This window comes from Eublepharis macularius, chromosome 12 (assembly GCF_028583425.1).
Source record: "Eublepharis macularius isolate TG4126 chromosome 12, MPM_Emac_v1.0, whole genome shotgun sequence".
In the NCBI taxonomy this organism is placed as follows: domain Eukaryota; kingdom Metazoa; phylum Chordata; class Lepidosauria; order Squamata; family Eublepharidae; genus Eublepharis; species Eublepharis macularius.
In genome coordinates this window covers 38,828,595-38,845,253 of record NC_072801.1, presented here as the reverse complement: position 1 = coordinate 38,845,253, position 16,659 = coordinate 38,828,595, and the positions used below count along the sequence as shown (strand labels likewise).

At 39.6% G+C, this 16,659-nt stretch overlaps 1 protein-coding gene across 1 annotated transcript; it reads left to right on the top strand.

Annotated features, from left to right (window-relative positions):
• Positions 1-4,981: 4,981 nt before the first annotated feature.
• Positions 4,982-15,304, top strand: LOC129338353 (keratin, type I cytoskeletal 12-like). Its single transcript, XM_054992501.1, has 9 exons — positions 4,982-5,512; positions 6,434-6,516; positions 7,653-7,809; positions 10,109-10,270; positions 10,384-10,509; positions 13,041-13,258; positions 13,476-13,486; positions 14,017-14,259; positions 15,201-15,304. Exons 1-9 carry the CDS (start codon positions 4,982-4,984, stop codon positions 15,302-15,304), a joined length of 1,635 nt encoding a protein of 544 aa, XP_054848476.1.
• The last annotated feature ends 1,355 nt before the right edge of the window (positions 15,305-16,659 follow it).

Here is a 16,659-nt window from a genome sequence, read left to right as displayed (position 1 = left end):
CCCCAGCATCAGATGGAAGGTAAGTGGGGGGTGGGGGTGGGCACGGGGGTGGGTGCTGGGGTTTGGGGAGTTTAAAGGGCCCTGCTGCTTGCAAGCAGTAGGTCTCTTTAAACTATCAGCTGGCAGGCAGCAGGGGGGATTCCCCGCCTGCCAGCTGATAGCTTAAAGGGTCCTCCCCCTTGCAAGCAGCAGGAAAGGGCCCTTTAAATAATTAAATTAAATTAATTCCCGGCAGGGAAAGGGGCATTTAAACCCCACGAACCATGAACCAAGAACTGGTTCGTAACTGAGCCAGTTCCGTGCCAGTTTGTGGTTTGTGGAAACCCCATGAACCACAAACCCCATGGTTTGATTTTTTTCTGGTTTGTGCCCATGTCTAGCTGTTAGTATCACAAAACTTTAAATTCCCCTTTGAGGATGTTTACTTGACTTTGTCGGAGTTACAGCTGTTGCCCATGCCTGAGAATAAAAAGACTTACAGTACATTGTTCACATGTGGAGATTTTCAGGATGGGTGTGTGTGTGCAAGGTAACAGGACATTTGATAAAAATTAAACTTTTTTTTTGTTTGAAATTCTAACCCCAAACCTTTTCCTTTTCAGAGACATCAATATCAATAAATAAGCAAGGTATGTGAGGAGAGTTCAATCAAATGTAGCTACTTATATTCCAAGCACGCATGTGTGTGGGGGGGGTGGGGAAGTATATAATAATATATAATATATACAGTAATAAGTACAAGATATACAGAATGCATGGGGTATTAGAATAAGTTCAGATCTATTTATTTCGAGAGTTAATATGGTTTAGTGGTTGTCAGACTAGGATCTGGATGACCCAGGTTTGAATTCCCTCTCTCCCATGGAAGCTCACTGGGTGATGTTGGGCCAGTCATACACTTTCAGCCTAACCTACCTCACAGGGTTGTTGTGACGATAAAATGGAGATGAGGAGAAGGATGTGAGCCACTTTGGGTCCTGACTGAGAATGGAAAAAATATAAACCAAGTAAATAAATTAATATATATATGCATCTCTCCAGAGAACCTCCTTGATCTATCAGAAGTCCAGTAGACTCAACAAACCACAAAGGCAAAACAGAAAATAAAGCAAAGCATTGCCATTTGAGAAATCAAAAGGTCAGCATGGGAACTATGCAGAACACCTTCACAGAGGAAATGTGGACATAGACCATCAATTTTTCTGCATGATTTCAAAGGAGATCAAATATAGTAAACCTGATAACATGTGGATAGCTTTCTATGCCACAGCACGTGTAGGACCTGTACATACCTTCAACTGAATAGGTGTAAATCAGGGGTGCAGCCTGCACCCTGGTGCCACACTCCCCAGAACGTTGTGGAGAAAGGGCTAGTAAAGAGGCTAAAAGCAAACTGACCTAAAACAGGACCTGAAGGTTCTCTTATTGCTATTCAAGACTGTGTAGTTGCTGCAAATAACACCACAGATGCAGATAATCAGAAACATCACTATATAAATGGCTGACATAATTTATTGCCAGAGTACCCTAAAGACATTTTGAGTGATGGCCTTATCATGAAAGATGTGAAATAATGATGAATCTGGGGACAAGAGACACTGAGCATCACTAATTATTACAGAAAATAGAAGTTGGGAATCCAGGGCATGCTCTTCATTTCACTTCATCTTGTTAGGATGTAACATTTTAGTTGAGTTTAATAACAACAACAACAACATTCGATTTATATACCACCCTTCAGGACAATTTAATGCCAACTCAAAGCAGTTTACAAGGCATGTCATTATTATCCCCACAACAATCACCCTGTGAGGTGGGTGGGGCTGAGAGAGCTCTGGGAGAGCTGTGACCGACCCAAGGTCACCCAGCTGTGGAGGAGTGGGGAATCAAACCCAGATTAGAGTCCCGCTGCTCTTAACCACTACACCAAACTTGCTCTTGCTAGGAATTTATTGGTTGAATTACAAAACCATTAAGGAACTGATGGAGTAAAAATCATTGTATCAATACACTTCTTCCATTTCTGCTACAAAACTGGAAGAAATAGGAGGGAATTTCTTAAAGCTATGAGAAATGCTGAGTCAATGGTTAATGTTTCTGATGAACACCATTAAGGATAACAATAAGGTTGTTCTAAGGTTATGTAAAAGACAGCCTCAACTCTTGTGCATCACATCTTGCCTTTGTGAAGCTGTATTAGTCAATTTTTCAATGGGACAGAAGCTGTAACAAAAGTACTTTTTTAACTTTCCCAAGTGAGTTGACCGTGGTTCATGAAGATGACTAATCGGTTAACAAAGCTTGCCTTTGAGGTCTAATGGCATGGTTTATGTTTCAGGGTTTGGCAATACATACATTTTGCAGTATATAAACCATTATTTTAATTGAAAAGATTTACCTAGTCAGCAGTCATTAGGCCAGGCTCTAACTAATTTGCAGGATGAAAACAGCTTTACCTTCCCTTTGAAAACAGTTTAAAAAATAGCCAGTACACTGTAAGTGCCACATCATACACTCAGCTGTCACTGTTCATTGACAGCATAATGATTTTTAATACACAGACATGGTGCTAAATTAAGATAGTGGTTTTAATTGCTTTCCAGACAAGGTTTTGAATTCCATCCAAAATATATATTTGACCTTAAAACTAGGCAAAGCAACCTTCTGTCAATAGTTTAAGAAAAATTAGAAGTCCTGTACTTATAGTGCCCATCCTAAGCAGTGTTACACCCTTCTAAACCTAGTGGGTTGGATCCAACTTTTCTGCTGGTGAAAAAGGAAGGAGAGGTCCAATGTGACCACTCAAAAAGGACTATTTTAAGGATCATCATTCATGACCTCATGGGACCTGCATAAACAAATTCATGTGAGGCAAGGGGGCTGAAATAAGGAGGGAAATTGGATAAAGCTGAGTGCAAACGCTGGTGGATTCAACCCATTGTCTTCAGTGGTTTTAGACGGGTAAAATTTTGCTTAGGATTGCACTAATGTTTAATGATCCACATAACCTTAGGAATCCTTTACTGAGATGTGTAGGCCAGTCACACTCTCTCAGCCTAACCTACCTTTTGGGATTAGAGTTACAAACTCTCTATAGTTCTGCTAATAGAACTTGTTCTCCCCAAAACTTGGGGATTTTCCCTAATGTTTCCCAGCAGTATACCTTTACCAACTCCTGGCTCCCAATTTACATAGAGCCTTTTCTCTGGCCAGATTTAATGTTCTTCCTTCAGCCATTTTATCTGGCAGATTTCATGGGATTCCTTATTATGGCAGGTGTTGTCCTTGTTTGATGGACTGTGTTGAAACGGTTTCCCATGTTCTTCTCCAGTGTCCTTTTTATCTGGCGACATGCCGGGATCTTCTACATCCTATATTAGCCCAACTTTCAGAGTTTTCTGATGATTTTAAAGTTCAGTTCCTGCTTGACAACCCAGATGGGGAAATAACTGAAATAGTAGCTAAGTTTCTCTACAGTGCCATGGCTATACGCCATGACAAGTATAATTCTGTACTGGTTTTGCTGCACTGTTGCCCTGCTCCTATCTGTATTTTGTATGGAGTCTCTGTATTTAAAAATTTTATATTTTATATATGCCAATAAAGGCTTGATTGGCTTGGCCTTACAGACTTGTGAAAATAAAATGGAGAGGAGAACATTGTAAGCTGCTGTGAGTTCCCACTGGGGTAAAAGGTGAGGTACAAAAAAATAAATGAAGTAAACTAAATTGTTAAATGATTAATTCTGAATTACTCTTTCAATAACTAAGAAAGGTTCTCCAAACTTGTTAAGCCTGTACACTCTTTTAGAATTTTAAGAAAGGGTAGTAACACCACAAAATGGCTGCAAAAGGAAGTAGAAGATGTCATAAAATGGCTGCCATGGGAGGGGGGGCAATCACAAAATGGAAGCAGCTGTTTCTGAATGAGCATTCCCTCCAGATCCAAAAGCCAGCCTCCTGGACTTTACAAAAACACATCCTCCTCCAAATAAGATAAAAGAAAGTCAGGACTGATGCGAGTTTAAATCACCTAAAATAAATATATTCTGTAGGGGCTATCTATCCCAGAACAATATTTGTCAGACTTTGATTCAACATATAAAATAAGCCAGAATTATCTTTTCCCTTAACATCACAGACTGATTTCCTACAAACCTCAAGGATTGCCTTTCCTCTCCTGCTGCTTTTAAAAAGAAGCATTTCTAAAAGCACAGGTCAGATTTCTAAGTCAGTTCTAGAGAAAGGATGATTAATAAAAACATTTCTGTGCTTTTCAATGCATCTGTGATTTTGGCCAGAGTTCTTTTACATGGTTCTTCAAAAGCTATACTAGATGGAAGTGTATATGGTAAAATAGGAAGAGGAGAGTGCCCTCAAGTCAAAGATGATTTATGGCAACCCTGGTGGGATTTTCATGGCAAGAGACTAACAGAGGTGGTTTGCTATTGCCTGCCTCTGCAGCCTTGGTCTTCATTGGAGGTCTCCCATCCAATTACTAACCAAGGCCAACCTGGCTTATCTTCTGAGATCTAACAAGCTCTGGTTCTCCTGGACTATCCAGATCAGAGCATGATAAAATAGGGATAAATATAAGTACAAATGAGAACAGACTGAATATGAACAGTTAATAGGAAGCAGAAAATCTATAAAAAGGAAAGTAATTACTCAATTTTGTTCCAAACAAGATACAAAGCTGTAATGAAAGGCTGGTTCCATTTTGCTCCACCTATTTTCCAGCTAGACATACTGAACACCCAGAGGGACAAGCCCAGATGTACATATTAGGATTAGCTATTAATTATTATAATTAAGTAATGATGGACTATGTTAGTAAGTTGGCAAAAAATACCATACATTTAGGAGTGTGATGCAATTGCAGGTTTGTATATAAAAAGATAAAAATTGTCTTCTAAGGATAGCTTCTCCTTAAGCTGCACTGCTGCACAGGAAAGATCCTCTGTCACCTGTAACAGTCAAGTATGAGTTTCTTTAGCCAATCTTCCAAACAAGGCTCTTGCTCCCGCAGCAACAGAGGAGTGGTAAGAACGTCAGGCAGTGGAACATGCAGCTTAAGTGGGAGTTCTGGTGGCAGAGTCTTTGGTGGGAACTCCAGCAGTGGTGGTGGTGCATGGGGCTCTGGCACAGGCAATGTCCACAGGACATCTGGAGGTCAAGGAAGATGGAGATCTAGCGGCACAGCATGCAGTGCTGGTGGGTCCTGGGGATCAAGTGCTGGATGGGAAGTGTCTGGATGTGGCTCAGCTGGAGGCTTTAACGGATTTGGTGGTGGAGAGAGCGGCCTTCTTTCTGGTGATGAAAAGCAAACCATGCAAAACCTTAATGACCGCTTGGCAGCCTACCTTGGCAAAGTGCATGCTCTAGAGGAGGCTAACACTGACCTCGAGGAGAAAATTGCAGAGTGGTACAAGAAGATGGGACAAGGAACCAGCAATGGAGGGTCACGTGATTACAGCAAATATTATGCCATCATTGAGGACCTCCGGAAACAGGTATGGGAACACTCCTAAAGTATTTTATAGTTTATTCTCCTTAAGTTTCAGACTGTATATTTCTCAAAATTCTTGAATTACAAAATGTAGTGACTTAAATGGAAACACAGAACTATTAATAATTAGTGTATTTATTGCAGGGATCTGATCTGATCTAAGACTATGAAAGTATCCTAAGCAGGTCTACTCAGAATCCTACTCAAACATACTTAATGAGGCTTACTCCCAAAAAGGGTTCTTAGGATGGCCCCATCAGTCTTACATATACTATAGACCACATACAACAATGTACAAATGAAATTTTATATTTAGATGTACAAATTAACTTTACCAGGTTTTTCACAAAGTTTCTTGAATAGAGTAGAGATGGGCATGAACTGAAATACGAACCAAAGTTCACCGCAAACCGGGCCATATTTTGGTTCGTGAACCAGCTGTTTGTAGGAGGGCATTTCTGATGTACTGTGATGAACTGCAACGATTTTTAAGCCCGCTCGTTTGGTTCATTTTTTGGTTCATCATTCACTGCAGACAACCCGGTGCTGATCAATCAGTTTCCTAAGCAACGGGGTGGGTGGGGATGGGCTTTCTGCAGACCTTCTGCTGAAATGACATATTCACAAACCAAACAAACTGGTTCGCAAACTAGGTAATTTCATGCCAGTTCATGGTTTGTTAAACACGACGAACCATGAACTGCAATGAACAGCCATTTTCCCGGTTCGTGCCCATCTCTAGTAATAAGTAATGATGCCATTTAACAATTAGGAGCCTTAGGATTTCCTATATAATGTTATTTTACATTACCTAGCTAAGCAGGTTTTTCTGGATTTCCCATACAAAGCAAATGGATAATAATAAAGGGGTAGGATAAAATATCAACACTCTTATTATACTGTTTTTCCCCCTTTTTCTTTTCAGATAATTACTGCAGTCACAGACAATGGAAAAGTCATTTTGCAGATTGACAATGCCAGGCTGGCTGGTGCCGATTTCCAAGTCAAGTGAGTGCCACACAATGAGCTATACATCAAAGGTTTAACAAGCCAAACAGCAGAACATGCATTGCAAACCAAGGGCTTTGCGTATAAGTAATAGATCCCAAACCAATCCAGTTCTAAATTCATTCATTCGTTTTATGTCTTTATTTATAGTCATTTAACCAATCATGTAACACTGTTGCACTAAAAAGAAAATTCAAAACATAGAATAGAACAAATGAAACAATTTGAAATTAAGATCTAGTTACAGTACAACATGATTTCTGAGACCTGAATATCACCAAACAATATCTGACTACTTGATAGGTAATCTTGGCATTCTTATCACACAGAAGGTAATCAAGTCTAGCTTTTTCAGTGAGACAGAATTTTACCTAATAATGGTATGATCATCTCATCACATGCTTCCTTATAGTATGGTCAGCTAAAAAACATATGCTCTATAGTTAACGGACAGGAACAAAGCCTTTCCAGATAAGGGATTCTATTATGTTTGCCTTCCAGTACTGCAGAAGGAAGGGCCAGGCACCTTGCTAGGGTGAATGGTCTTTGGAAACGGAGTACTACATTCATGCAGAATTATCATCACTCTATTTTGAATAAAGTTCTCATTGCAGTCAGCAACACACAGAAACAGATGACCCATGTGTACATGTCCTTAGCTTATCCTAACAGTAGGATATTCCATGATGTGTAGATACAATGTTCCTGAACCCACATACTCAGGTAAAATGTATTTCCATTCACCATAGCCAATTGCACAAATATGCTAGTTTCACACAACGAAATTAGCCAGCTGCACAGTGAAAAATGCACTTTCAATGCATTTTAGCAATCATTTGCAAGTGGATTTTCCTGTTTCACACAGTAAAACTCAGTTGCAAAGTAGACTAGAAGTGCATTATTCAGCATGTGGGAAAGCAGGAAAATGTAGATAATTTGGGACCTGTTTCACAGAACGCTGAAAAGGACCCCTGATACTAACAGCACTTCAGATAAAACTCGATATACAAATGAACAGACTGACTGCTGATGGTGCTGAACAAACACCAACAACGAAGGAATATATTTTTTCTCTCTCTCAGTTCAGATGGGCCACACATACCCACTGACAACCTCTTTCAAATACTTTTCTTTAGGTACGACAATGAAGTGTCTCTCCGCCAGAGTGTTGAAGCTGACATTAATGGCCTGCGTAGAGTCCTCGATGAAATGACCATGACTAGGAGTGATCTTGAAATGCAGATTGAAAACCTGACAGAGGAGTTGCACTATATTAAGAAGAATCATGAGGAGGTAACACATGCCTATATTATGCACAAAATGAAGTCAAAATACATGCTGTAGAAACAGCTGTTGCAACTCAGTAGCAAAACTCCCAGTAGCATTAACGGACAGCTGGACTGCATCGCCTTCATAGATAATAAGACTAGTGTTCTGCTTTTATCTCTATTTGAGCATTAAAAAATGACAGGGCTCAACAAATCCCAGGTACCAAGGCGCCTAGACATTTCATTGTGGTGCCAAGTATTTTCAGGAAAGGTTTCAGTATAGTGCCTCTCATTGACTTTCAGAAATACAAAACTTATTGTTCATTTCACATTGGAATGTTTTGTTGCACAACAGAAAAATGCATTTGAGTGAAGTTCTTGTCATTACTTGTTTATGCTAACACCACTATTCAGTGGTTGTAAATACATTCATTTTTTAACCATTTGCATTTTATACTAGCACCAATATTTAAGCTTTCAAAACCAATAATGAGAAATTGGAGAGCAATCAGGTTATGTTAGAGCAGTTGCCACCAGTGTTTGTTTTATTCTAATTTCCCCTCTTCTCACGTGCACTTGGGCTTCCTTTGTATGTGAGGCTCCTCATCCTGTGGCAGCCATTTTGTGGTTGTGCCCATCACCCTGTGTCAGAATTTCAAAGGCTCAAAAAAGTTGGGGATCCCTGTGTTAGAGGTTAGTTTTTTTATTTTGGAGATGACAGCCAGTGTTATCCCATATTTATTTATATACTACAATACTCGATGTCATAGCTTTAATGAAATTACAAGAAACTGTGAAGAGGGTAGGATTAGGTTTCACGGTTGTTAAAATACAAACCTTGAAGACAGAAAAATTAGCTCGGTTCCTAAATTTTGGTGCTGTCTTCTAAAACAAAAGAAAACTTGTAAAGATCTAAAAGAAGGTATTGGTACTAGTTATATCAAAAGCTAATAATATGGAAGAAGAGAGCTGAGCATCATATTTCTGCCATACCCCAACCTCAGATCCAGTTTGGACCCTCAGTTATGCCTCTGATGTGCTGGCCAATCTGAAATAGATCCTTTCAACCTGTAGAGATCCCAAGGAGGTTTCTCTGCCACCTCCCTTTTCCCAAACGTAAGGATGTGAGCAACCTTAACCTACCAAAGTAGAGATGGCTTGGGAGAACTATCATAGTAGTAGTGTCATGGGCCACTTGATGCTGTGAGTGGAAACATGGGGATCTCACAATTACTGGCATCCCTGGAGATGTCTGCTTATGCTTGTGGCAATGTCAAGGCACTACTACACCACACGCCCAGCATGTTGGTTAATTGATGACTAGTCAAATACTGCCAAATGACCGAACACTTGGACTACCTATTATCTGATTCTGATCAAATGTTTTTTATTATTCCCTGAAACCACCATGTAGGTGGTCAGCATGCCCTATTTGTTTCTTTATGGCTGCTAGTAAGAGCTGGGACTATAGGCTTCCTTTGGTATTGCATAAACCAAATCAATCAATCAAAGGGTTTATTACGGTCACAAGACCAGCCAAATAAAAACCAAAGAGAAGGATCATTCAGTGAAGTGTTCAATTTTATAGAAATCTTTAGAAATTACAATAATTCAATAGTTTTTAAAAGTTAATTCCAGTCTCGCGTGATAGCAAGTAATTTGTGTTTGTTGTTAGCATAAGTATCAAACCTACTTAAAATATCTTTTTCTGGTGTTCTAATAGTTATTGCTTTTAAAATAGTTGACAACGGGACTACTGCATTGATCAAGTCTTTTTTCAGTGGCCAAATAGCCATACCTAAGTTCATGTGAGGTCTCTCCACCATTCTCCCTTGCCTTGCTAACTTTCAGAAAAGAATAATGGCACAGGGAGTTCTCCAAAAGTGCAAGCTGCTGACAGAACCAGCAGTCTCACTGGTCTTCCGTGGATCCACTCTCCAATACAGGGTTGGACTTCCTTAAATGGTTTCTTTGCATAAACTAAATTAAAATTACCACATCTTCTCTATCCTCAGTATTTACGTAAAAAATTGACAAGTATACACTTTTACCATAAGGAAATAGTATGTGTTTTGTTTTGAATTTCTGATTATCTAGCAAGCTTAAAACAAGTCCTAAGATACCCAAGCTGCTGCGCCAAATATTTCAGTAAAGAGAACACACTATTAAACTGATTAACTGGAGAAAATCTCAACTTGGAATCAAAGTAGTCTGGAAATCATCAGAATATCGTCTGTGCTGCCTGTTTTGCTTTTTAAAAGAAGGTTAAATCTAAATTCATGCTTTTTGCATCAAGTTTTAAAAGAAAGCTTTTATTAATGCAGGATGTGGATTCTGCGGTGGATTCTACTGCTGGAGACATAGATGTAAAGATCAATGCTGCACCTGGAGTCAACCTGACCACTCTTCTCAACAAGATGAGAGCTGAATATGAGGCCATTGCTGAAGAGAACAGAAAAGACATTGAAACGTGGTTCATCGAACAGGTGAAGTAAATACTAACAATGTCCTTACTGGAGGCCTCTTCTTTAAGCTAAATTATTTTTTTAATGGAAGACTTTGGAACTATTTAAATGTTTTGCCAATTACAATATCACAGAGTCAAGAACTGAACAAGCAGATCAGCAGTAGCACTGAAGAGACCAGCACAAACAAGAGCGAGATTATGGAACTGAGACGCAGTTTGCAAAACCTGGAAATCGAACTGCAATCGCAATTATCTCTGGTATAAGAATTTTTTAAAGTAATACTTATTCTTTCTGTTTGTTAATTTACTAAATGTATTGTTGAAGGCTTTCACGGCCGGAGAACGATGGTTGTTATGGATTTTCTGGGCTGTATAACCGTGGTCTTGGCGTTGTAGTTCCTGATGTCAGGAACTACAACGCCAAGACCACGGCTATACAACTCAGAAAATCCACAACAACCAATTTACTAAATGTTTAACACTTTCTTACACTGAAGACCAGAATAATGAAAAGCATAGAAAGGAGACTAAAGTCCTGTGTTCTAAAGTCTAGTGCTATACTGGATACACATCAAGCTGTTTCTCTTTCACTCCAGTCTGATTTAAAAGAGTATTTTGTAGTGCAATCCTAGAGTTATTCCTGTCTAAGGCCACTGAAATCAATGGACTTAGACTACAGTAACTCTGCTTAGGATTGCACTTATGCTTTAAAGTGGAAAGAGACTTGGGAGATGGTATATAATAATAATAATAATAATAATAATAATAATAATAATAATAATAATAATAATATGTTTATTGCTTTTCCAGCCGAAGCCATAAGCCATACAAACACCAACAAAATATGAACTGTACACTTGAACATACCCAATTCACATAGACATAACTCGTCATTATCACTTTAAACTATCTAAACTCATGAAAATCTTGTTTCTTTATCACCGTGGCTAAAAAGGAAGCCACTATAGCAGAGGTTTGATTGTCAGGAATGTTATCAGACAATAACACTGAGATTGCCCAAGGAAGGAAGGGAAGCTTTTCTTTTAACATAATAGGAATAATAAATCTCTCTCTTTCCTTACTCCACTTAGGGCAAAAAACTATTATATGATCCAAGGTCTCTAACTTTCCTTGTCCACAGTTTCTAATACAATACAGCTCTTTATATACCATTGTGGGGAGATGGTATATAAGGAGCTGTATTGTATTAGAAATTGTAGCTGGGGTGGGTCTTCATTCTGCAAATGTCAACTTTCAGCACTACAGGTAGGACATGTACCTGGGACATAGGAAGTAGAAGATGAGAAACTGTACTTTGCCATGTGTCTGTTCATCACAGGACAACTGATACTTGGTCCAGAGATACAAGCAAGTGGCAAATGTCATGATGACTACATTTTGTAAAAATGAGCATACCAAATTATTCTAGAAAAAACAAAATCAAAATCTGTCCTTGAGTGATTCCACATACGTTGGATAATGCACTTCCAATCCTCTTTATAGATCATTTGGAATGGATTTTTTTGTGTGCGGAACAAAAAATCCACCTCAAACGATTGATAAAGTGCATTGAAAGTGCATTATCCAACGTGTGCGGAATCAGCCCTTAACTAAACATAACTCTCACAAGGACATGATTTCTCTAAGTTAATCTGCCCTGTTGGGTGCAGAAAAGTCTGCTTTATGGGAGAGAGAGTAAGAAATTTTCCAGCACAAGTTAGCACTTCTGTTATCCAGTGCACTCCTCTGAATCTGGTGCCGTATATCTATGAACACAACACAATACATGCAGGATTCATTTTTATTACAATTGTGTGGGATGAGGTTAAGAATGCTGCAATATTCACCCATACAATTAAAACAAGCTTATAGCTGAAATGCTGAGAGAAATTTCAAGGTATGGAAAAATTTCTAATTCCATAATTTGAATTAGAATTCAGAATTAGGGTTGATTACTTTTGTTATAGACTGATATCTTGATGATCTGGTATTTGATAGGTGTCAAAATTAAATACCCTGAGTTATCAAACTTACCAAAACTATCAAATACTAACTAACTAACACTGCACTGCAGCTGTTAAAAATAGTCATGTACTAAATACAAAAGTCAAACATTGCATGAAAAAACAAATACCAGCTGGATACTGAGTACTGTAACTAAATATAAAGTATTTGCAAAAATATATGAATACTGAACAGATATTTAGCAATTATTCAACATCGACATTTACAAAAGGAAGGTTTTGAGGACAATGTTTGAGGGCATCTGTGAGCCTCTCTACATGTTACTAAGTACCTAGGGATGCTCAAGTGCAGAACTGTATGTCTAGCCCTCAATTCACGTGCAGGCTGTTCTTGCTCTACGCACATGAATGCCGATTTTACGGGAGCTCCTTCTGTGTGAATGCATCTGCAAGTGATTCCGGATGGCAAAACACTAATTCCACTCTGTTTTTGCTGTGAGAACAAGTACTGTAGGCGCCTTTGAATTGCGAATTTACATTTCCTTAAGGTGTGAGAAAGTGTCAAGATCTGCATTTCAATGAATGGATGTGAAGGAAATGGATACTTTTAGCAGTTGAGGAGGAACTGATTATCAAATGTGCCACAGAGCAAATTAAAGTGTGACTGTGCAATTGAGTGCATGGAAAGTTGGAGGGGGGACATATGAAATGAGGCTCACTTGAGTGTCCATAGGTACATAGCAACATGAAGAGAAACTCTTTGTTTCAGGTTCCCAATCAACTTTTCACTCAAAGAACTTTTCTTCTATTTTCTTCTTACATTAGAAACAATCTCTTGAGGCCACCCTAACAGAGGTCGAAGGTCAATACTGTGCCCAGCTTTCTCAAATACAAAGAGCAATAAGCAGTGTGGAGGACCAAGTGCAGCAGATCAGAGATGATACAGAGAGCCAGAACAGGGAATATCAGCAGCTTCTAGATATCAAGATCCGCCTGGAGAGCGAGATTGAAACTTACCACAGCCTGATGGATGGGGAAGAGAGGTGAATAAACTGGAATGGGGTATCTTTCACCTAGCTCCTCCTTTATTTATGTGCTCATTATCTGTGCATGCCCACCACTTGATTTCTCAGCAATTAATTACTAATACTAGATGACTGGGGGAATCATCTCCCTCTTACTGCCCCTGGGGTACTGTCTGGGGCAGTGCTTGCTTGCCTTCCCATTTGTACATGTTGCTTATAATAAAACGATTTTCAGAATGTCTTCAAGTTCATAATGTCGAACAGAACAAAATCACAATACTGTAGAACTGCAAGAGCCATTTTTGTTAAAAAAAATGGAAAGGATGACATTTTTTTAAAGTCTGCCCAGTGAAAAACATCTAGTTATGCCCCCACACAAAACATTAAATTATCATAATGAATTCTGTGAATTCCGGCATCCTTAAGTGTAATTATTCCATATATTTTCATTTTATATACCATTATTACTTAAATTTGGTTATGATTCATTTTTATAGGATATTTTATCATGTAAAATTTAAATCTCATTTCATAGCAATAAAGTAGACTTTGTCAAAGTTTATACTGTTAGATTATGAGTCCTTTTTATTCTGAGTCTTGATAAAGAAACAATTTTTTTTACTGTTTTTACAGTGATTTTGAATCTGGAAGTACTACTGAATCTAGTTCATCAGGAGGACGAAATGTGGGAACCTTCTCACAAGTTAGGTCTAGAGAATCAGGATCAACAACTCTAAGATCTACAGACCAATCATCATCCAACTTTGGATCTGGAGCATTAGGAGCTACAGATTCAAGATCCAGGGCTTTGGGAGCTACAGATGGAAGATCCAGAGGTTTGGGTTCTTCTGTCTCCCCATCTAGGAATTCTGGATCTGCAGATTCGAGGTCTAGAGGCCAAGAATCCCAAGTCTCCAGCTATGGAGAGTCCAGATCCAGAATTTCAGGATCTGCAGGCACAAGATCTAGTGGTAGAAGTTCTGATGACTCAGGATCAAGAAGCGGAAGCACTTCCAGAGGTAATCAAGTTTGCTCATATAGTTCTATACATTTTTAAATTCCATATTTCTAGGAACAATTTTCTCTTGCTACGCATTTAAGGATTTAAAAAGTCCTAATAAATTGCCAATGAACCTCACAAAGCTAACAAATCACCTTGGGGAGGGAGACAGTTTTTAACATAACAACATGAAACTCTGTTCCACTACACAGGAACAACTGAGTATGGAATCAGATGCAATGGCTCTTTTGCTGGCAAAGGGGAACAATTTTCTTAATGGGGCATCAGGATCTAATTACAGGCTTTGCATGGAAGCATCACTGCAGCGAAAAACTTCAGATAGTGTTATAGTTGCACCATCCATAAAGTTTTGAGAGTTAGAAAGGGGACCGGAAAATACCAAAGATGATGCTATCCATGACAACTTGTATTTCACCCTCAAGTCCTACAGGAAGGTCATCCAGTATAGAAATGAACACATGGAGCCAGGGAGCTTGGGACTGTCCCCTTGTAATCTAGCCTCCAAACTCTGTGCATGAAAAGTCTATTTTAGAATCCTGTAAGATAACCTGCAAAATGAAACAACAGTAAATGACTGAGTGATCTTTAGGTATAGCACCTTTTTACTATATGGTTTACTAATGCCATGGCAGCCCAAATAGCCCAACTTAGCCTCAGCTATCTCAGCTTGAAAGCTATGCATGGTCAGCCATGTTTAGTACTTGGACAGGAGACCACCGAGGAAGACTGGGGCTGCTATGCAGAGGAAGGCAATGGCAAACCACCTTGGCTCATCTTTTGCCTTGATAACTCCATGAGGTGTTGCTATAAGTTGGTTGTGACTTAATTGCACATTCTTCTTCTTCCTACCAGTGTAATACATAAACAACAGCATTATGTACTTAAAAGAATTCCTGCTTTCCTCTATCTTCTCTGAATTTTGTCTGATTTGTTACACAGATTCACAAAAAACAAGAGTGATCAAGACAATTGTGGAAGACAGAATTGGTGACCAAGTTATCTCTTCGCATGTCCAGTCTGTAGAAGAAAAACCAATAAAATAAGCAACCTCTGACTCCTATAGGAAGACTTTTTAAATATGCTGTAGCAAAAAAACAAACTATACAGAAATGTACAATGCAGTCCGAAGAGAGCCACACCTAAGCCCACTGGCTTCAATGGATTTAGAAGGGTGTAACTCTGTTTAGGATTGCACAGCTAATCATTAAAAATGTCTACCTAAACATTACAATCTTTTATTAGAATTTTCTTTGTTTCTGTGTTTCTGTTACTGCTGCTTCTACGAAAACATTCCTTCCATGAAAACCAATAGATAATGCTGACTTCATTTTCCTGCATTCCATAATAAACTTTTTCCTACTGTGGCAACTGAAATTAAGATATTTGGGTCATTATTCTTACATACAAGTTGTTGAACACTCATCATTACTTAGCAATAATTTATAATGGTTGTCCACATATTTCTGTCATGGTTCACCAGTAGAGATGGGCACGATCTGCATTATGAACAAACAAAAACCCACGATAATGGCGATCACATGATCATGACCTGGCGGATCGTGATCGTCCATGGCCAATGATCCAGCGGTCAGGAGGGGCCTGGATTGGGGCAATAGGGCTCAGTTTAGGGATCTAGACACTCAGGCACCAGCAACGGAGCCCGGGGAATGCCTGAGCTCTGTTTGCCCTCCTGTCGCCCTGGAAACCCGAATGGAAGCCCAGCTTTCCTTGATCAGCAGGGCTTCCTTCCAACCATGGAGCAGCTGGCGAGCGGCCAGACCCCCCCCCCCCGTCCCCTGAGGGGAGGCGGCTCATCGCCACCTCCCCGTGCCCGCCAGGCCTGGCGGTGGCCGCCACCACCCACCTTCCTACATAGCTGGGAATACCAGCGTGCCCCACTTTGGCCTCCACGATCCACGGCTCGGGAACAGGAGATGCTTGGTGCAGGTCGTTAATTCAGGATCGTTGCCGGCACTGATCCACGATGAGCTGGATCGTTATTTTTTTTTTGGATCGTGCCCATCTCTATTCACCAGTGGCTGCCCAGTCGTCACTACAACAATGGTAGGATAAAACTTTAGGGCAGGGCCGCTTCCACACGGCTCCCCGCTGCTTGTAACAACCTGGAAGATCGTGCAAAAAAGCGGAAGATCGCATTTTCTCGCACAAGATTTGTGCGATGTCACATGACATCGCACAAATCTCATGTGAGAAAACGCGATCTTCTGTGTTTTTTGCACGATCTTCCAGGTTGTTACAAGCAGCGGGGAGCCATGTGGAAACGGTCCAGCTTGCTGGTTAATCAAACACTTCTGATTTCAGATTTTGACGTATTGGCTAATTACAAATTCAACAGCACTTTATGGATCTACCAGTCTTATTTAATTCTAACAGGAAA